At 35.6% G+C, this 22,201-nt stretch overlaps 1 protein-coding gene across 1 annotated transcript in view; it reads right to left on the reverse strand.

Moving 5' to 3' along the window:
* Positions 1 to 16,908, reverse strand: part of Spmip4 (sperm microtubule inner protein 4) — a 32,005-nt gene extending 15,097 nt beyond the window's left edge. The window contains exons 1-4 of the mRNA XM_077105621.1: positions 16,775 to 16,908; positions 10,196 to 10,372; positions 5,910 to 5,981; positions 3,801 to 3,830 (exon numbers count right to left, since the gene is read on the reverse strand). Of these exons, the coding sequence (XP_076961736.1) occupies positions 3,801 to 3,830; positions 5,910 to 5,981; positions 10,196 to 10,372; positions 16,775 to 16,908 (413 nt within the window). The remainder of the gene's footprint in view (positions 1 to 3,800; positions 3,831 to 5,909; positions 5,982 to 10,195; positions 10,373 to 16,774) is intronic.
* Between the last annotated feature and the right edge of the window lie 5,293 nt (positions 16,909 to 22,201).

Here is a 22,201-nt window from a genome sequence, read left to right on the forward strand (position 1 = left end):
ACAGAAGCAAAAATACTTTAGCAATCATGTTCAACAACCTACTAGGACGACTGTACATCACACAGCCAAGTTGGTTTTATTACAGAGATGAAAGGATGGCTTAACATATGCAAAGCAATAAATGTAATTCACACATAAATAGAATTAAGACAGAAATCATTGGTCATCTCAATAGTTGCAGAGAAGGCCTTTGACAAAACTCAGCACTCATTCATGATAAAAGCATAGAAGAAACCTACCTCAACATTGTATAAAACTATTTATGAAAAATCCAAAACCAACATCTTAGTAAATGGGGAAAAACTGAATTTCATTTAAAATCTGGAATAAGACAAGATTGTCTGCTCTCACCACTCCTATTTAATATAGTTCTAGAAATCCTAGCCAGAACAATTAGACAAGGAAAGGAAATAAAAGGGATAAAAATGAGAAGTCACATTATCACCATTTCTGGATTCTATACCTAGAAGATCAATAAAACTCCATCAAAAGCCTCCTAAAGATAATTAAACAAATTTCGCAAAGGAGCAGATTACAAAAATCAACATACAAAAATCAGTAGCTTTCCTATATATTAACAATGAATAATGAATTTGCTGAGAAAGAAATCAGGAAAATAATTCCATTCACAATAGCTTAAAAAATAAAGTATCTAGGAACAAATCTAACCAAGGAGGTGAAAGACCTCTACAATGAAAACTATAGAACATCAAAGAAAGAAACTAAAGACGACCTCAGAAAATGGAGAGAACTCCCATATTCATAGATAGGCAGAATTAATATTATTAAGATGGGCATACTACGGTCAAAGGCAATGTACAGATTCAATGGAATTCCCATCACAGAACAGAAAAGCAGTTATGAAATTCATTTGGAAAATTTTTCACAGAACTAGAAAAGCAGTTATGAAATTCATTTGGAAAAATAACAGACCTAGAATAGCCAAAGCAGTTCTTAGCAAGAAAAATGAATCAGGAGGCATCACAATACCAGACCTCAAATTATACTAAGAGCTATTGTAATGAAAATGTATGGTATCATAAAAATAGACATATAGACCAAAAGTACAGAATAGAAGACAGAGACAAACTGACGCACATCTGTAGTTATTTGATTCTTGCTTGACAAAGGTGCCCAAAACATACTGGAGAAAAGACAGCCTTTTTAACAAATGGTGCTGAGACAACTGGTTATCCCTATGCAGAAGAATAAAACTAGAACCTTATCTCTCACTCTGTACAAAAATCAACTCAAAATGGATCAAAGACCTAGGAATTAGACCAGGAAATATGTAACTCTTAGAAGAAAACTTAGCATATAGGCACAGGCAACAACTTCCTCAACAGGACCCCTAAAGCCCAGGAAATAATGCCAAGAGTTAATAAACTGAATGGCACTGATTTAAAAAGCTCCTGGTACAGCAAAGGAGACAATTAGGAATATGAACAGAGGATATACAGAATGGGAGAAAAATCTTTGCTAGCTACTCTTCTGACAGAGGATTAGTATTGTGTAAAGTTTTTTTTGAGTACTTTATATATATAGACCATATATATGTAGTACTATATATATACTTAGTCTATATACACTATATATAGTACTAGATAAAGTACTCAAAAAACTTTACACAAAAATGAAATAACCCAATTAATAAATGGGCAAATGAACTGAACAGACACATCTCAAAAGAAGAAAGACAAATGGCCAATAAACATATGAAAAAATGTTCAGCATCATTATAAATCAGGGAAATATAAATCAAAACTTCTGAGATTTCATCTCACACTAGTCAATATGGCAGTCATGAAGAATACAAATAATAATAATAAATGCTGGAGAGGAAAAGAAACACTTTTACACTGTTGGTGGAATTGTAAATTAGTACAACCACTATGGAAATCAATATGGAGGTTCCTCAAAAGACTGGGCATGGAACCACCATATGACCCAGCTATACCAGTCCTCACTATTTACCCTAAAGAATTAAAGTTATCCTACTGTGTGATAATGTATACTCATATTTATTCCAGCATAATTCACAATACTCAAACTATGGAACCTAGGTGTCCATCAGCTGATGAATGGATAAAGAAAATGTGGTACCTGCACATAATGGAGTTTTATTCAGCCATATAGAAAAATGATATTATGTCATTTGCAGGAAAATAAATAGAACTAGAGATGATTATGTTAAGCAAAATAAATCAAGCCCAGAAGTCAAGGGTTGTATGTTTTCTCTCATCTGTGGAAGCTAGAGAGAAAACGAAAAGAAAGGTGGGGGGAATCTCATGAAAATCAAAGGGAGATCAGTAGAGGAAAGGTATGGGGCAGGGTAGAGGTGAGGAAGGATGGGTAGAGTGTTGGGGATTGATGTTGGTTAAATTATATTGTATGCATGTATGAATATGTAACAACAAATCCCATCATTATGTACAAATATGATGAATGAATAAAAAATGTGGAGAAAAAAGGAAGGCTGCAAATGGCTTCTTGTACCAGTTGCCAATAAAAAGAACAAGGGTTCCTTGGAGTTTTGGCTCATCCAGGAGTGGAGCAGGAAATATACAAGATGATCCAGAAGTATCTTATAGTGCCAGAAAGTAAGGAAATGCTAAAAAAGAAAGAAAAACATCCTCCAAACCTCCACAAGGATGAGGGAAATGTCAAAAGAATACAGACGAGAATTAGAGGAGCTTCTTATGGCCAATTTGAATAATAAAATAAGGGGGTACTGTATTACTGCCTAAGTACCAAAAAATAAAATATCCCCAAGTCCATACTGAAAATTAGTGGTTCAGTAAATAAATGAAAAAGAATAACCATGCAGAAGAACACCAAAAAATTTAAGAAGGTACTTTGTTATTGGAAGGTAGAGCCTGATTCCAGATGTCTTCTGTGCACAGTGGCTTTCTTTTTAAGGGAACAGTGTGGAAAGGAGGGAAAAAAAGACTAACTGTACAGTAAGGAAGCCTAAAAAAACACTCCCTCAGCCAGGTGATCAAGGTCAACATCAGCAGAGATATATCAGGTATACAGTATGCACCCTTCATAGAAAGTGATGAAAATGGTGCTTTACCTCCATGGTCCTCCTCCCCAAAACACATTGCTCCAGTCTAATCATAGAAAAACATGAGTTAAAAGTCCATTTTGGAGCATTCTACAAAATATCTGATCTATAATTCTCAAAATAGTCAAGGTCAAGGAAAGTGTAGGAAAGTGTTATTACAAAAAGACACCTAAGGAGACATGAAGATGAAATGTAATGTGGAATCCTAAAATAGAATCCTGAACAGAAAAAGGACAGTAGGTAAAAACTGAGGAAATTTGAATAAAGTACACACTTCAGTTAAACTAATGCATTGATACTGGTTCATTATTGTGACAAATGTGCCCCATTAATATGGCAATAGTAGGGGAAACCGGGGGTAGGATATGTCGGAAGAACTCCCTATACTAACATCCTTATAATTCTATATTCTAAAACTATACTAAAATAAAAAGTTTATTTAAAAAACGAGATTGGCAGTGGGTTGGAGAAGGAGCTCAGTGTAGAGTCCTTGCCTAGCACATGGCTTCAATCCTCAGTACCACCAAACAGCAAGGGCAGGGGGTGAGTAGGGAATATAATTGGGAAGAAATCAAAATAATGTTACCTTGGACTTGAACCAGCCTCTCCTTCCATTTGTTAAAAAATAGTTTTCATCAAAAGTCTCACTTCTCTCACCTGTCTAAGTGGTATGAAATGCCAATAATTTTTTTCTGATTATAACAAGGAAGGAAAATATAAGTTTTATACTTACCTTATTGTTGAATTAGATGGTTTGGGCAACCTAGAATAAAAACAGAAAATAATTCATAATTTAAATTAAGTGCCTTTAAAGGCTTGTATTATTATTATTTGAAAATTGCTGAAGACTAAGGATATACCCCATTTTCAAACTACATTGTCACCACGATAATATTTTTATTAACTTTCTGGAACTGTGCATATTGACAGGAAAGAGTGATATATTTTCATCTCTCAGTTATCTACTGATAAATTTTTCCATTCCACATATTCTTACTTCATATGGCAATATATGAAGTAAGTCTTCAGTCTTGCTTACCCCTACCCCTTTTGCATTTCTTATTTACAGGGAGATACAGGGGCTGATGGATAGCTTCTAATGATAAGAGAGCTCTGGTTCCTACTGACCTTCACTCTCATAATCAAGTGGTAGCCAAAGAGCCCTGAAGAAGCCTGACATCACATATGTGGTGCAATTACATGACCTGAAGTGACACAAATGTGGCCTTGTTGGGAAGATAAGTAGATAATGGGTACACTTTGTCCCTTTGCCCAGAGTTGCTGATCTCTCATGATAGTAAATGTTGCTATGAAAGGACAGAACAAAACTGACAAAGTTCCTGGAGGTTTGCCTTTCCAAATTAGTTCATTACAAGGTTGTGTATTTATTTATTTGAAACACTGCTTTCCAAGAAATAATACTATAGCCTTGGGGAAAAGTTTACTAGAGAGGGATAGTTACCCACTTATGTGATTTCAGCTATTAGTTTTATCCTATGCAAATAAGACTCTGAAAGATTTCAGACATGAAAAATGAACAGAATGCCATAAATTTGATAGTAAAACTATCAAGTTGATAAAACTGAATACACTTGAACAATTTTTAGATGTTTCTACATATTCACTACTAAGTAACATATAAGTCATAGAACTTTGTTACTCTAGCATGTGTTATAAATACACAATTCTCATGAATCAAAATGTTTATGACTTTATTTGGACACTTAAGTATGTGGGTGTGGAACTAAAAGGAAAAGTGATTTCCTCTCTTCCAGTTATATTGTTGGGTTGGAGACGGGGATGAATGATGAATCCAAGTTATATAGAGTTACAATTTACTGCTATATATTAAATATTAACTTGGCATCTAAAATTGCTCTCATGTGACAAATTTTGCTGTGATGTTGATAAATATATGACTAAAATTGATTTGATTCAAAATGAAAAAAAATAAGAATTTTTTTAAAAAATCTTTTTTAAAAATTCAAAATTTAAAGATAAAATTAAAGTAAAATGAAATGCTCAGAGACAGCACTTGCTTGATCCAACCAGTTATTCAATCCTATTGCCATACTCCATATCTCCTTTGCAAAGTTAACTAAACCCAGAGATAAGCAAATGCTAATTTTATCTTTTTGGCTCCCTCTAGTGGCTAAATTTTATACTGTATCACCTTAATTTAAAAACAACCAACAAATCTTAATAAAGATAAAAAAATATTTTCATTGTCATTTCAGTAGTGTTTATATTTTATTCTTATTTTACAAAAAATAAAAATGCATGACTTAGTAATATACATGAAAAACAATTTTTTTCAAAGAGTAAAAATAATTTAATATACTAGAACATAATACCTTTAAGTGCAAGCTAAATTAGTATTTCTTATCCAAAAGAGATACTTAGTAATTTTTAAAAGAATTACTTATAGATAACCATAACAATCCTCTCTTATTATGAAGTTTCAGTTCAAAATTTGTTGAGGGCCATTGTGGCATTTTCTGTAATTTTTTAAAATGAAATAGAAATATAACAAATTTTTATTATATTGAATAAGTAGGTCAAGGTAAGAACATGAATCAAGATGACATGTAGGAATCTATTTGAACATTACTATCATTATTTCTTACTCTTTGTTTACTGGTTTAAATGCTACAAACCCTTTCTTTTGGTTTATCTGCTGCTGCTTTTTAAAAATTTCTAATGTTAATGATCACTATTTTAATAAAAAGGAAGAATTCTCTAAAAGTTCCAATATGGGGGCTTTTTTTGTTTCTCATACAACTAATTTCCACTTAAATTACTATTTGATCCCATGTAAGGGGAAGGGGGACCTCTAACTTACAAGGAATCATTTCCATAGACATCACTTTTTTGGTTCTGTGTCAAATAATAGTATTGTTCAATAGGAAGTTTTCTGAAAAGAAAGAAAATATTAAATTGAATCTCTTTTTAAATTAACACAGTATAATGGGAGACTATAAAAGATAAGTAGGATTAATACAATCATGAATATATAGAAACAATATATGAAAAGATGACATTTTAAATTATTTGAAAAGTATATATTTTTCAATAAACAGTACCGGAAAAATTCACTACCCATTTGGAAAATAATACATCTCTACATTATTCAAAAAGATAATTTCAGATAGATTAAAAATCTAAAGAATTGAGGATAAATCTATACAAATATTAAAAAAGAAAGGGCTGGGGCTGTAACTCAGTGGCAGAATGCTTATCTAGCATGTGTGAGGCACTGGGTTCGATCCTCAGCACCACATAAAAGTAAACAAATAATATAAAGGCACTGTGTCCAACTACAACTAAAAATTTTAAAAAAGAAAGAAAGAAAATGTATAGGAATATGTTTTTTTTTTTAAGCTGGTAAAGAGGGCCTTTTAAATAAGATGTTTCTTTCAAAAGCCAAAAGCACATTGATAAGACAATGGACACTACAAAGAGCTTAAATAAAACAAAAATTGGAAGAAATAAAAATAACAGAAGGGATTGATATCTAGAACATCTACTAAATTAAAAAATTCATATTTTGAATATTTTATATTATGACCCAGAACTTTCACTGAAGATATGCCCTACGGAAACATTTGTGCAAGGATCAAAGAACTATGTGAGTGGTCAAATAACCTGTGAAACATTGTGGAACATTATGAGAAAATTAAAAATAATAAAGTAGATCTGTGTTTATTGACAAAGGACTATCTCTAGATTGTAAAGAAAAAAAAACCATCAACTTGCTTAACACTACATATCAAATGATTTCACATATAAACAAAATAACACCATAAAATTTCAGTGGGCACATGTATAACTATGTAAACAGGTAACAGAAGGTATGGAAGGAGACACACCAAATTGGTAACTGTGGTTCCCTCTAGGAGGGAGGGAAGAGGCTAGCCTCACCTGTAATATTTTCAGACGTATTGTAGTACTCACCTGTCATTGTGGTTGCCCCATATCTTTTGAATGCTCACTCTGTATTTTTATAGTGAGTCGGTACTGGTCACCTGCAAATCAGTATCCACTGCAGATGTGGGTGATCAGTAGAATTTTTGTGTACACATTTGCACCCTGGATGCTAGGGAAGCTGGGAAGTGGATTTCTGGATTTTACTTGGGCAAGGGGATGTTCCAAATGTGGGAAACTGCAAAATGTAGGGAAGGTACTGCACCTTTCATATACCTCAGTGCCAGTACCTATGACTATCCTTTCAAGATGAAAGAAAGAAAGGAATGCTGGTGAGCACTGAATCCATTCAGATATTGCAGAAATTATTGATTTGCGATAGAATAATAATGTAGAATAATGATTTTCCCAGGCACCATAAGCCTCTTTGTCTCTCTCAAGATTTTTTCCCTTACTAACAGGATAACCTACTCTTTTAATCTCTTCAAACTAGAGAATTGCAGGGGTTTTTAGGCTCACCTTGTCTCAATATGCATTTGGGATATAGGAGTTGGGTTAGGTATAATGATTCTCAAACAATCATACTGTTTCCCTTTGGGCCCCAACATTTCCAGGAGAGTATGGGAATATATGGGGTGGTTTATTTTGGTTGTCACAATGAATTTAGGATGCAACTAGTATTTCCAGGTCAAGAGCCAAAGGTGCTAAACACTTTGCAACATATGCCACTTATTAAATTGAATGGCAGAGGTTGTTTGACTTTCATTGGTGACTGGCTGCTGATAAAAGAGTAAACAAGTACAAATTTTATTAAGGAGAAATTTTGCTTTATGAAATCATTCATAATATCTTTCAGTATTATTATTAAACTAGAAAAATCAAAGTTGTCAGGAAATTCAGAGTATCCTTTAGTTCACAGAGCACTGCAGATCTATTTTAAGAGCTTTTAACCAGTAGCTTAAAGGAAGAATTTCCTTTTCTAAAATGAACAATTTTACTACTTTACCAAACTTAAATCAATGTTTATGGAAGTGAACAATAAATTATACATTTTCAATACTTTATGATTTTGTTCCTTCAGTGAATTGATGCTGAATTGGGTGATGACTGATCTCACTTGGAATTTCTGAAACTTGCATATTATAGGTAAGTAAATATTACTAAAGTTCCTTTAAAGGAGTTTTACTTTGATAATTTTATGTCAGAAAGACTCAGAAGGGGCAGCAATGCCCCATGTGGCATTATATGGACATTGTATTGGAACATGTGTATAGAAACACAGGTAACTACATTTTCTTTAGTAAGTAATGCTTTTTTAAAAAAATTTCTTAACCCCAGATGACATACTTTAGGATGTCTCACCTCCTGGACCTTTTCCAAAGGAGTAGGTACTTTCATTTCCAAAGGCATAGGACAGAGTTGGTAAGGCAAAGGAGTGATCCTGTTTTTCACAAAACCTCCTACCAAAGGAGGTGGTAGGGTGTGGTTGCTAGAGAAAAACTTTTTTTTTTTTTTTAAATAAAAGGTTTAAAAATTGAGGCTTCACCCATAAAGAGAGCTGTAAAACATTTTTATTTTTGTATAAAAGGCTTTTTTTTTAAGGGAGAAAGAAAAATATGGTAATAGCAGTTATTCCTCGTTAGGAAACAAGGTAAATCCTATTCTGTAGTTGTTTGCCAAGCAATTAGCCCTATATATGAAGACAGAAATTTGTCCTAAATATATTTTTAAGAGAGGAATATGCTAAAATGATAATATTTGACATGAAGAGGCATAAAAAGAATGAAAGACATTAACCTACATTTGTGAGTCAGGGGTGATAGGCATTCTAATTGAAACAAGTATTTCTTTTCTTAGTGTCTTGGGGCTGCATTCAGCAAGACCAACACAAACCTTTTACTTCAAACTGGATTCTCGTTAAGAAAATAATCTTTGGCCTTCTTTTTACACACTGAAATTCTATGCAAATATTTCTAATTCTTTATACTACTGCATATTGTTTAATATTCAAATTTTGGAGGACAATAGCTTAGATTAAACTCCATAAAGAGTTATAACCCCAGGTCTGTAAAACAATACTTTCTATACTTAAATTACTGAATAGATAAATGAATAAATGATGAGTTTTATGGTGTAGACATTAGGTGCCCCAAAAGGTCATGTGTGAGACAATGCAAGAAAATTTAGAGGTGAAATGATTGGGTTATGAGAGTCTTAATCTAATCAACAGGTTAATCACCTGAGAGAGATTAACTGGGTCTAATTACAAGCAAGTAAAGTGTGGCTGGAGGAGGTGCATCACTGAGGGCATGTCTGGGTTTTTGTCACTGGTGAGGACAACGATCAATCTCAATCTCTCTCTCTCTCTCTCTGTTGGGCCTTTTTGTCCATCAGCTTTTTACTGATTTACTGAGGTCTTCATAAGATTATCAGCCACATATGTCCCTATTTTTAATGTTTCTCTCTCTAGCTATGGCTTGTCTTATCTGTTTTACTTCTTTTGCTTGTTATAGAACAAAAAAACTAGCTAGACTGTTAGTAAACCAGGTAATCAGTATTGTTAGATAAAAAAGAAGAAAGTGGTCTTTGTGCCATGGTTTGATGGATTATTCTCTGAATTTCATAATTAAAATTAAGTAATCTTTAATAAATATTCAATTTGAAATTTAATTTCCTGCTCAAATTTTTTTTGCTTTGTGTTCAGTTTTAACTTCTGTGAATAGAGTTGCTGAAAGTGACTTTAAAAATTTATGTTATTATTGAAATACATAAATACTTTTGAAAACATTTGACAGAGAATTTTAATGACTACAAAGATTGGTGAAAAAATTACAAATCAAAAGTTCCAAAAACCAAGAACATTTGCACAAATTAGGCTAATTCTTTGTTCAGACAAAAAACATGTTTAATATCCATTTTTCTCTCATATTCTCAATTTTAGGTAAGATGTGATAAGTAACGGAATTAAGTTAATCAGAATTTTTTAGAATACTTTATCATCTCTAAGGACATTAAAATATTTAATAAACAGGCTTTTTATGATTTCATGATTAGAAATCATATAATTAATTTTACTATCTGTGTCTTTTTATTCATAGTAAAAGAAATTAGTTTGGAGGCATATTTAAGTTTACAAAAGATTCAATAGAAATAGAGAAAATGGATAATAACAATCTTTATGTAAATAGCAGCAAGTTTAGTTACCTTGGCCAGGTTTCTCCACCAAATCCATAATGTTGATGTCCTTTGCCCATGACACAAGGAGGTTCATATTTTGGCCTGTGTTCATCAGGCAGCGAAATCGGTATAATCCCACCGTATTCCCTTTCAGCACCCCATGGAAGCTTACATTGGTGGAGTGACTCCCTTAATTCCCGATACCTGTTAGAATAAAAGAGACTTGAAATTGTTCAGCAACAATTAAAATTTCCATTTCTTCATAAGTATTTTTAGATAGAACAGAGAATTCTCAGTACTGGGTATATTATGATACTTTCTGGGTATTTAGGCTTCATGGGACTACCCAAGAACTGAGGTTAAATTCCTGAATTCCTACAGATTATCTCCCTGCCACCAAACAGTGGTAGTATATTTATCTAAAATAATATTGAGAAATAACTCACATGCTATAGAATTAATCAACTTTGGATATATAATTCAATGATTTTTGGTTTATTTACAGATAGATATGTACAATTTTAGAATATTCTCATCATCTAAAAAAAAAAATCTGTACTCTTAAATCTTCATCCACTATACCTCTTTTATCCTTCCAGCCCTAAGCAACTACTAATCTAGTTTCTTGCTCTATAGGTTTGCCTATTTTGGACATTTCATATAAATTGAATGATACATATTGAATTATATAATATGTAGTCTTTTCTGATGGGCTTTTTTTTTCTTTTCTTTTTTTGGTACTTTGAATTGAACTCAGGGGTACTTAACCACTGAGCCACGTCTACAGCCCTTTTTCTTTTTCTGAGGGCCTCACTAAGTTGCTGAGGCTGGTTTTGAATTTGCAATCCTCCTGCCTCAGCCTCCTAAGTTGCTGGGATTACAGATGTGTGCCACTGCACCTGGCCTCTGATGTGCCTAATATAATGGTTTCAAGGTTCATCCATGTTGTAGCATGTGTCTGTACTTTGTTCTTTTTAATAGCCACATAACATTCCAATATATGGATATACCACATTTTGTTTAGCTGTTCATCAGTTGTCGGATAATTGACTCTTGGGAACAATGCCACTGTGAATACGCATGTCCAAGTTTTTGTTTGAATACTTGTTTTTAACTTTCATGGAGTATATGAAGAAGCTAAATGTCTGAGTTATATTGAAATTCTGAGTTTAATTTGTTAAGGAACTGTCAAACTGTTTTCTATTGCATTTTCTCCATTTTTAAATTTCCACCAGTATTGTATGAGAGTCAATTTCCCCCACATTCTTGCCAACAGTTGTTATTGTGTTTAAAAAGATAATTTTTATTATAGACCATTTAATAATAGGTATGAAGTGTTATTTTGGTTTTAATTTGCATTTTCCAAATGACTAATGATATTTGAAATTTTTTCATGTTACTATTGGCCATTTGTATATCTTCTTTGGAGAAAAGTTTATTGGATCCTTTGTATTTCTAAATCAAGTTATTTGCTTTATTTTTGAGTTGTAAGAGTTCTTTATATATCATAGATACAGGTCTCTGTTAGATATGACATGCAAATATTTTCTCCTGTTCTGTGATATACATTTCTTTTTGCTTACTTGATAGTATCATGGAAACACAAAAGTTTTTTATTATCATGCAATTCAATTTGTTTCCTTTTGCTTGATTTGAGTTTAACAGCTAAGAATATATTATAAAATCCAAGACGATTTATCCCTGTTTTCTTCTTAGAGTTTTGATTGATGACAAGTTAATCTTTATATATGGCATGAGATAAGGAATCAATTTATTCTTTTGCATGTCGAAATCCAATGTTCCAGAACCATTTGTGGAAAAGAATTCCTCTTGTCTTGTCTAGAGATCATTTTATTTTTTTTTCAAATGGAGAGTACTGTAAAGTAATAGTACAAATATTATAAAAGATCTACTTGTTCCTCAACAGTTCAGTGAAGTTTACCAGGCTCACAAATGCTCTGTTTGGATGAGATCTTCGGAGAAAACTGAGGAATGATTTTTCAGAAAACTGAATTAAGTTTTGCCCCTGGGTCAATAGGTTGCTGAATAGGATCAGTGTAAGCGGAACCAGGAACCCAAATTCAGATGGGATAAGATTCTAAAGTGCCACCCCATTCTCATCCTAGGAATTTGAATAAAGTTTGAGGAGTTCCCCAAGGATTTCAGGAGAATCACTCAGATCTGAAGAGCTGTGAAACTAGAGTTGAATTTTGGACTATATTAATAGAGCTAATGTAAAGTTCAGGATATTAGGACACAGTAGAGAAGAGCTATGATGAGAGGTGAAGCATGAGAGGAAAAAAGGGCAATATTGGACTATACTATAAGAGCACTGGAGAGCCAGTCAGAGAAACACAAAAGGGGAGCTCAGAGTCAGAAACTGTGCCATGTTTTTCTTTGTGTCAGTACAGTGCTTGGCTTAATGTAATCCCTCTATAAAAAGTACTGAATGGAATGAAGAAGTAACACTCAGGATTGTACTGTCTTATGAAGTCATTAGACCAAAGGTTGGCCAACTATGGCCTATAGGTTAAATCCAACCCACTACCTGTTTTTTGTAAATAATTATTTTATCCGAATGCAGCCACAGCCATTCTTTTATGCATTGTCTACAGTGTTTAGCTGCTTTTGCATTGTTATGGTAGAATGGAGTAGTTGTGCCAGAGATAGTAAATTCTAAAATATCTGATTATTTAAAGAAAAAGTTTACCAACCCCTGCTACTAGTTAGTCAAGGAGAGTCTTGGTGACTATCGATTTTGGGTGCTATAGAGGGATGCTGGTATTCAGCTGTCAGAGAGCTGATAGGGCCTTTGAGGTCTGACTATGATCAACAGTCATGGTTTGGAGGACATGACAAATGAAAAATATTTAAATACATGTGATTAATGACAAACTAAGCTTTAATATTTAGCTCTGTAAAAGTTACATTTAAATCATAAATGAGTCCATTTCTCAAATTTGACCCCCATATATTACTCTGTCCCAGAGGATAAGCCAGTAGAAAATGTTAATCAATCATGTGTGCTGGCATCCACCCTAAAGGTGGTAAATTGCAAATGGCCATTTAAAAATAAAGGACAATGCAAAATTAGTCATGTTTCTCTTTTATTTTAGGGTCTTATGACCTCCCACCCTATAATGCTTAAAGTACTATATAGGAGGAACCAAGTTAAAACATGAGGTTTTCAGATGAAAATAATTTAAAAGTTTAAACAAAACACATCTCCATAACAAAAAGGATAATGATCAAATTACTGATGCTGCAATCTATAGCCAACAGAAATTAAGTATCATACTTATTTTGAGGAAAGATGCATTTTCTGTGGATGAACCAGTGTCTCATTTTAAGTTATTGTATAGAATTTTAAGTACCATATCGCATATCAAAAGGGCTAAATTTAGTTACAAATTATTGGGAGGCAGGATTAAAGGAAAACAACAAATATAACACATTCCTTTTCAGTTAGAACACTAATAATAAAAAAATATTAAAGAATCAGAAAGCAATGAAGTAAATTCAGGAGCAAAATGGGAACCAATAATGAAATACTAAGCAAATATCAAGATACTTCTTTAAGTAATGTTTGTTTGCCTAATGAATTTGATAACTTGCAAGAGGTAAGAAGTCAGGTGAATGGAAAAAGGAAATAGGAATCTGTGATGATTTTGAGTAGCTGTCACTGCCGCTGTTAAATTTCCTTCCTTTTTTTTAATCTTTTTTTTTTTTAATTTTTATTGTTGGTTGTTCAAAACATTACATAGTTCTTGACATATCATGTTTCACACTTTGATTCAGTGGGTTATGAACTCCCATTTTACCCTGTATACAGATTGGCTGTTAAATTTTCAATAAAAGAAATACAAAATAATACACTACCTGTTTATGTACTTAATATTCTTAAAAGAGATCAAGTGAGGATGTATGAAATAGTGACTACAATGATTGTTATAAAATATACAAGTAAGTAAAGTAATTGAAGTACTGGGTATAAAGATTATTAATTTGCTCTTGATCGTGGGTAAGCCAGAAACATAATCCAAATAGAATCTTGGTTTTATTTCTGTTTCCAGTGTTTTCTGCTAGCCCAGTTATTCACAGAATGAACTAAAAACTTTTAAAAAAATATAGACTTCCTTGCAGGAAGACCTAGTGAGTCAGATTACATACAGATGGAGCCTGGTGATGAATATTTTCAGAAAGATCCTCAGATGACTTTTTTTTTTTTTTTTTAATTTTTTAGTTGTAGTTGGACACAATACCTTTATTTTATTTATTAGGATTGAACTCAGCGTCTCGAATGTTCTAGGCGAGCATTCTACCATTGAGCCACAACCCCAGCCCCCACCTCAGGTGATTTTGATATACCCTTGTCTGCAAACCAGTCCTAGGTAACAATGCAGCTAGATGGTGTTGTCTAGTACAAAAACGGAAATGAGGTGGCTTATTTGAGAACCATTTTACATCACTATTAAAATTGCCAAGTTATTTCAAAATACTTCATATTTTAAAAGGGTTAAAAAGTTGGCCTGTGTTTAGGAAATTGAGCCTGCTGAGAGCTGATGTATGCTGTGATTCATTCATTATCATTATTCATTATTATCATTATTCATTATCATTCCTTATCATTAGGATGGACAGTCCCTAAAAACCAGGAGCTTTTTGATTTGTTTTGTTTCACTTACAAAAGCCCTATGGTTTGCATTGGGAGTCATAGACCCAGAATTTGTTCTGAAGAAGCAAGCCTCAGCAATGATAGGGAGGAGTGCTACTGTTACCCTGATGATACTTTCCAGAGAAGTTCAGAAGAATAATATTTAGGGAAAAGTGAATCTTATGTAAACTATCTGCTTTTTAAGAGGGAGTTAAGATAGGTTCTGAGAACACATGATCATCCTGGCTTTCTCAATCAGGGGACTGTGAAAGGAAAGAATTCACATGAAAAGGGAAAGTAAATTTTAGTTATTAGGAGCCAAGCATATCCTTGATATCTAAGTATTGTTTCAAATAATCTTTTATGGCAGTTTATAACTAGCTGACCAGATGTGTATTTAATTTTACAGTTAATGAAAGGCAGTATTTTCTCAAATGTGTTCCTTTTGAATCTTACACTAGTTAAGGGATTTTGGAGTCAAACACCGCCCAACCACAGACCACTTAGGTAAAGGAATCAATATTTCAGTGAAAAGCTACTGATGAGTGCTTTTGCTTTTGTTTTTGATACTGGGGATTGAACCCAAGGGTACTTAACCACTGAGCCATATCCCCAACCCCTTTCTATTTTTTAAAAATTTGAGACAGGATCTCACCAGGTTGCTCAGGGCCTCACTAAGTCACTGAGGCTGGCCTTCAAATTGTGATACTACTGTCTCAGCATCCCAAGTCACTGGAATTATAAGCATGCACCACTGTACCTGCCTAATGAATGCTTTTTGAAGGCACAGTGAATTAGTCAGCCTAAATTCTTACCCTTCTCTTTTTGGCCAAATAGACATTGCTATTTTTGTTAGGGACAACTGCCTATCCCCAGGTCAAACATGATCTGCTACATGTTTCCTCTGACTCAAGGGAAGCTCTCCCTAATCTGATGATCCTTGGAGTGGAAAAAAGCTGGAATTTTGAGCTGAAAGCTACTCTTATGAATCATATTACAGCAGTAGAATAGGAGCAACAAGGACTGATGCAGAATAGAAGTGAACTGAGCCCTTTCCTCCAAAAAAAAAAAAAACATAAAAATATTCCTTTTCATTAATAGTATCAGTTTACAAAAAGATTTGTTGAATATGATCTTTACATTTAAAAAAAATTAAGAAGAAACATTGAGTTATAAATTTCAGTGATTACTGTTTCTGGATAAAAGATGTATACAAGTTTTCTTTCTTATTCTTTAATTCATATTTTTTCTGTTGGATAAATGGAGAATTTGTTTTCTCTGGATTTTTTTCGGTTTCCAAATTATGTGTAAAGAGCACATTAGCTTTGTAATGAAAAGAAAAACCTTTCTTTTTCTTAATGTAAATAGTATATCCGTAAACTGGAATAGATCCATGAAGTCTGATCAAGATGATGAAAGCCTCAATGCAAGCAGAGCAAAATCTGGGAGAATGCTGTTGCATCTGGCAACAAGAACCTGTAGAGGGGCCAAAAGAGTCTTCAAACTCTTCAAGGGTTGCTAGCATGGGGATGCTGAGTTGTATTATTTTCATGGCTTCAGAGGGAAGAACCAGAATCATCAGGTAGAAATTACAAGGGAAAAAAAATGCTCTCATTATAAAGAATTATATAATAATCAAGAACATTAAAAAATGTAATGCAGGCTGGGGTTATGGTGGAGTTCTCACCTAGCATGTGCTAGGCCCTGGGTTTGATCCTCAGCATCACATAAAAATAAATAAATAAAATAAAGGTATTGTGTCCAACTACAACTAAAAAATAAAACAAACAACAACAACAATAATAGGGACACTACATGGTCAGTTTTCCCTTCCCTACAATGTGATAAACACAAGAGCCCCAGAACAAATTTTTACTTTTTATTTTCTCATAAAAAATACAGTAATATATTAAAACCATTTTTAAAGTTGTTGCTAATAATTTTTGTTTTACCTGTCTTCTGAGGCAGTTGGGCGAGTGGTTGATAGTAGCGGAGTGTGTAGTTCATTAGAGAACAAAGTGTCTGAGAGAATGTCAGCTCTTTCTAACTCCTTGCAACAGTAGGGCCTGCCATGAATCACCTCCATACTTCTAGATTGTGTCTGTTTAGCCAAGAAGAGAAAAAGAGGTCAAATTTGGTCTGGGAAAATGGGCCGGAAAAATGTTTTGTACCACCAAGCCCTTTAACCTGTGGCTGCAATCCAGGAAAGTCTGTGGATCCTCTGATGTCAAATCAGTAAGAAATAGCAAATTTAAGTTCTGTGGAAATGAATTTCAACTAAAACAAATCCACAAAGTGGAAGATGTTTCTAAGAGTCTGCATACTACACTGCTGGCTTGTAGGTCCATACAAATCTGCTACTTCGCAGACAACCAACTAAAATTCAGTTGTTGCTTCAAATTTAATCATAACTATTCAAGAACACTCAGCTGAATTTTACCCCCGTGGTCTTTCTAAAAATCAGGGAAACTTCTCATTCTAACAAAACCAACAACTGTCCTCCTAGAAAATTCGCGGATTCTGGACAAGAATCCCATTGCAAAAAGGCGGAAACCCAGTTGTACAGCATGAATAGGACTTCAAATGGGATTCTGGGTTCCCAGACTGGTCGGGTACCCGCGTACCCCTCCCTTGAACTTGGGGGGGGAACCAAAGGGGTGCACTGGCCAGGACCGCGGGTCCTGGGAGCAGTGGCCGAGCCTGCTGAGGGGTCCAAACGCACCTGGGATATTTGCCCGGGAGCGTCACTGGATTGTGCGTTCCCCTTTCCCCTCCCCAGAGCTGGCGGGTCTCCGCGGGGCGTGGAATTTCCCGGTTGCCCGCACCTGGGATCCCCGGGCGCTTGCGAACAGGTGCGGGTGAGGGAGAGAGAGGGGCCGGGGACGGGCTGGGGGTGGGGTTGAGGGTGCCTGTGACGGTGACGGTGACCCGCGGCACTAGGTGATGCATCCTTGAGGGGCGGGGAGCAGAGGGCAGCTCTTAGCGGTCTCAGAGAAAGCCAGTCTGGAGATTGGCGAGTCTTCGAAGTGGGACCGGAAGTGAGAAGAGAGGGCGAGACGCAGTGCCGAGAGCAGCGATGGGCTTTTCCGCCGCTCCAGCCCCTGGCCCCGCCTCTTACGATTTTTCTTTTCGCAGGGTTCAGCCCAAGGCGTCGCCCGCAGGTGCCCTCTGGTGGCGCTGCCGGGGAATCGTTTTCTGTTTCGAGGGCTGTGCAGTCCAAGGGTGGCTATTATAACGCCTCTGCCTGGGGCGTTTGCTCTCTAGGTCTGGGCGAAGGAAGAAAGCGGGTCCTGGAGAGGGTAGCAGGGGGCGTCCTGATGAGCTCCTGGGTTCCTGGGTTCTGCGAGCGCAGCCCCTGGGGATAGCGTCCCGATTCTCTACTCTTCTTTCCCTGGTGGATGATGACGTGGCAAACAGGCAGGTCGGCCTACAGCTGCAGTCCTTTATCTACGCTGTCCCCTACGGCTTAGCCCCACCCATCTCGAGTATCCCAGGTCCTCCCCCAGTCCCCTAAGAAACTAATGCGAACGACGTTTCTACACCAACAGGGTCTTGAGTTTGTGATGATAGTTGAGTACAGACCCCCACCATCTCTGAAGTAACAGGATATGGGAGGGTTATCTTTACATAATGAAAAGCTAAAACAGCCTGCAGGAACCCAGAAAGTGCTGCAAGAATGACCCCCCTAAGAAGGGAGGTGTGACAGGTGCCTTGCTATTCTCTGCCTATTTATACTTCTTCATCAACCCGCAGGTATTCTGTTTGTGCTCTGCCTTCTAAGGAAATGTTAGCCGACATGGGGGAAGGAAGGTGCATTGGTATAGGCAGACAGATAATTGTGTACTCCTGGCCCTCTCCCCACCTGCCTGTAGTTGCTGCTCTAAGCCTGGAAGAGTAGGACATGCTGGAGATAGAGTGGTGGATAGAGTGAAGTTGGCTTTTGATCCGTTTACCCATTTTTTTTTTTTCAATTTCTGAAAAAAGGCCATCTTAGCCTTTTGTCATTTTGTTGCTCTTGGGCTCAGGATCTCCCATTAAATTCTCTCTCAGCCTAGCCCATTTCACACTCCCAGCCTTCCAGCCTTCCAGTGCTTTCCATATTCCTCCTTTTCTCTGTGCTGCACCTTAGTCCCATTTCATCTTGGCCTGAGTCTTTCTGGGAGAAAATAACAGTATAATATGTGAATCAGAACTGTCTTGATGATGACACCAGGAAGGTTTTGGTAACCCCATGTTGAATGAGCAGGATATATAGTACTATTTACCAGGTTGTATGTTTGAAATTTATTTTAATTCAAATGAACCTAAGGGGTAGGAAAATGTAATTATTTCTTATAAGTTTTATTTGAAAAAATTCATTGATAAGTAAGAAAGATTGTCAGATCCTTTTTACACAATTGTTCTCTTTGGAAATGCTTCTTCATCTGAAAGTTTCTCAGGGATGGTCAAGATTGAATCTATTGTGTTTGACCAATATACTGTATTTCTAGCACTTGAGATTTAACTCATTTGCCTCAGCCAGCAGATTATGTGGAGGTGATTCCCAAAACACAAAGTGGTCTTCGACTCATGGATACTCAAAGTGACTGACTTCTTAGGTAAATCATGGCCAGTGGGGTCAGTAGATCACCTCAGTTTACCTTCCTTCTGCTTCTGACATTTTGATCTTTTTCACTTTATCATTTCCTAGTAATCCAGGGAAGATGAAATCTAGGAATGAAAAAAGTATATGTCTCTAATACTGTGTCTGGGTTGACAAAAATTCCAACTTATGCCTAGACCTTTCCTCTTCATTTAAAGAATATGCAGAAAGAATATAATAATGTAAAGCTTGAATTAGTTTATAACCTTTCTTTTAAGTCTGTTACAGAGACCTTTAACAAAGTGGTATTTGAAAATGAATTAAATAAAAATTTGAGGATCTCAGTATTCCTTGGCAGATAAGAATATTTTAAAAATGAAAACATTTTGGATCTGTTACTTGCCTATAAGATATATTGAAAAACTTCTCCATGATTAAAAAAATACACATTTTTAAAGTGTAAGACTTTAAACCTTATTGATTTTAGTGTATATATCTACTTATTAGTAGAACAATTAAAATACACACACATGCACATACATACAATTCTGCTGTCTTTAAAATTAGACTAAAAATGAGTTAAATGATGTTCTAATATTCAAATTTTCCCCTTGAGTAACTGCCTTAGTCCATTTTCTATTGCTATAACTGAATACCTCAGACTGGATAATTTTAAGAGAATAGGAGTTTATTTAACTCACTATTATGGAGGCTGGGAAGTTCAAGAGCATGATGCATCTACTCAGCATCTAGTAGGGCCTTCTTGCTGCATCAAAACATGTCTGAGCGCATTGCATGGTGAGACAGAGCAAAGGTGCTAGTTCAGGACCCTTCCTCATCTTAAAAACACACTTAAGCTCTCACTAGAGAACCACCTTCATGATCTCGTTGTTTACAGTGACAAACATCTGACTAACACAAACTCCTGACAAGAACAACTTGGAGAAGGAAAAGTTTACTTTGGCTGGTGGTTTCAGAGGTTCATTCCATGGTCAACCAACTCTGGGTCTAAGGTAAGGCAGAACATCATGGTAAAGGGCATGGTGAAAAGTGCTATTCAACTCCTGGCAGCCAGGAGGCAGAGGGCCAGAGGAAAGAGATGCAGGGAAAATGAACCCTTGCAGGGCAGGGCATGCTTCCGCTGACCCACCTCCTTCAGTCACAGCTTACCTGCCTATAGTCACTACCCAGTTAGTACACTCAAACTAAGATGGACTGATTAGGTTACAGCTTTCATAATCAAATCATTGCACCTCTGAATATTCCTGAATTTGCACAGATATGAGGTCAGACACCTCATATAAGTGATATCATGAAATATATTTTTTTCTGTGGTTAGCTTGTTTCATTCAGTTTAACATCCTCGAGCTTCATCCATGTTTTGGCAAACAGCAATATCACATTATTTGTTAGTATTGAGTAATATTCCATTGTGTGTAGTGTGGCAATGATTCTCAGCTTTGCAATATAATATTAAATCAGGAAGTGTGGTACTTCTACCTTTGTTTATCTTTCTAAGAATTGTTTTGGCTATTAGGGCTCTTTTATGTTTCCATGTGAATTTTATGATTGATTTTTCTATTTCTATGAAAAATATTGTATAATCTTTGCTATTGTGAATGGTAAAGCAATGAACATGGGAGTACAGATATTCTTTGAGATGTAGTGATTTTATTTCCTTTGGGTATATGCTCAGAGGAGGGCTGCTGGGTCATAGGGTAGTTATATTTTTAATTTCTTTAGAAACTTTCATACTGTTTTTCAAAAATGGCTATACCAATTTACATTTCCACTAACAGTTTTCTTCACACTTTTGCCAACATTTGCTATCTTTGATTTTTTAATTTAACTTTTTTCAGTGCTAAGGTATTGAGAGCCACAGCCTAAGGGGCCCCAGCAAACTTCCAGCTGCCAGCAAACTTCCAGACTGCCAGCTGATGATTGGCTCACAGCGGCCCCAGCAACATCTAGCAACATCTAGCTGATTGGCTCCTCTGCGGTGATGCTCATTGGGCTGTTTCCCTGCCCTTTCAGACCACGGAGCTGCTCATTGGGGGACTTTTTTGGCTCCGCCCATGCGACCCAGCCAATCGGCCTCAAGAGCAGGAGGATTGTGGGAGGTGAAGAGGCTGGTGGGTGTGAGAGTGGCTAGTGGGAAGCCAGTGGTGGCAGTTGGGCTCTGAGGGGTTTTTCCTGAGGAGCTGTTTTGTTTGGCATGTGTGGTTCTAAAAATAAAGTTAGTTTCTTTTGACAAGTGGCTCCTGAATTGTGCCCAGCCAGACTGTGGGCACTAAGGATCAACCCAGGGCCTTGCTAATGCTTTACCACTGAGCAACCCCTTCAATTTCATCTTTGACTTTTTAATAAAAGTCATCCTAGTGGGAGTGAGGTGGCATCACATAGTGGTTTTGATTTGCATTTCTCTGATAATTAATGATGTGAAGCATCTTTTCATCTATGTGCTGGCCATTTTTATGTCTTCAATGTTATGTCTATTCAGATCTTTTGCCCACTTTTTCATTGGCTTTTCTTTGTATAGATCTTTTGCTGCTTTGGTTAAATTTGGTCCTAGAGAGTTAATTATTTTTGGTGCTATGATAAATGAGATTGCTTTCTTGATTTCTTTACCAATTAGACCATTATTTGTGTGTAAAAATACTACTGATGTTTTTTTGTTGATCTTATAGCTTGCAACTTCACTGAATCCATTTATTAGTTTTTATAGCTTGTATTTGTGTGTGTGTGTGTGTGTGTGTGTGTGTGTATGTGTAATCTTTGAAGAATTTTACATATAGAA

Source organism: Callospermophilus lateralis, chromosome 1 (genome assembly GCF_048772815.1).
Source record: "Callospermophilus lateralis isolate mCalLat2 chromosome 1, mCalLat2.hap1, whole genome shotgun sequence".
Lineage (NCBI taxonomy): Eukaryota > Metazoa > Chordata > Mammalia > Rodentia > Sciuridae > Callospermophilus > Callospermophilus lateralis.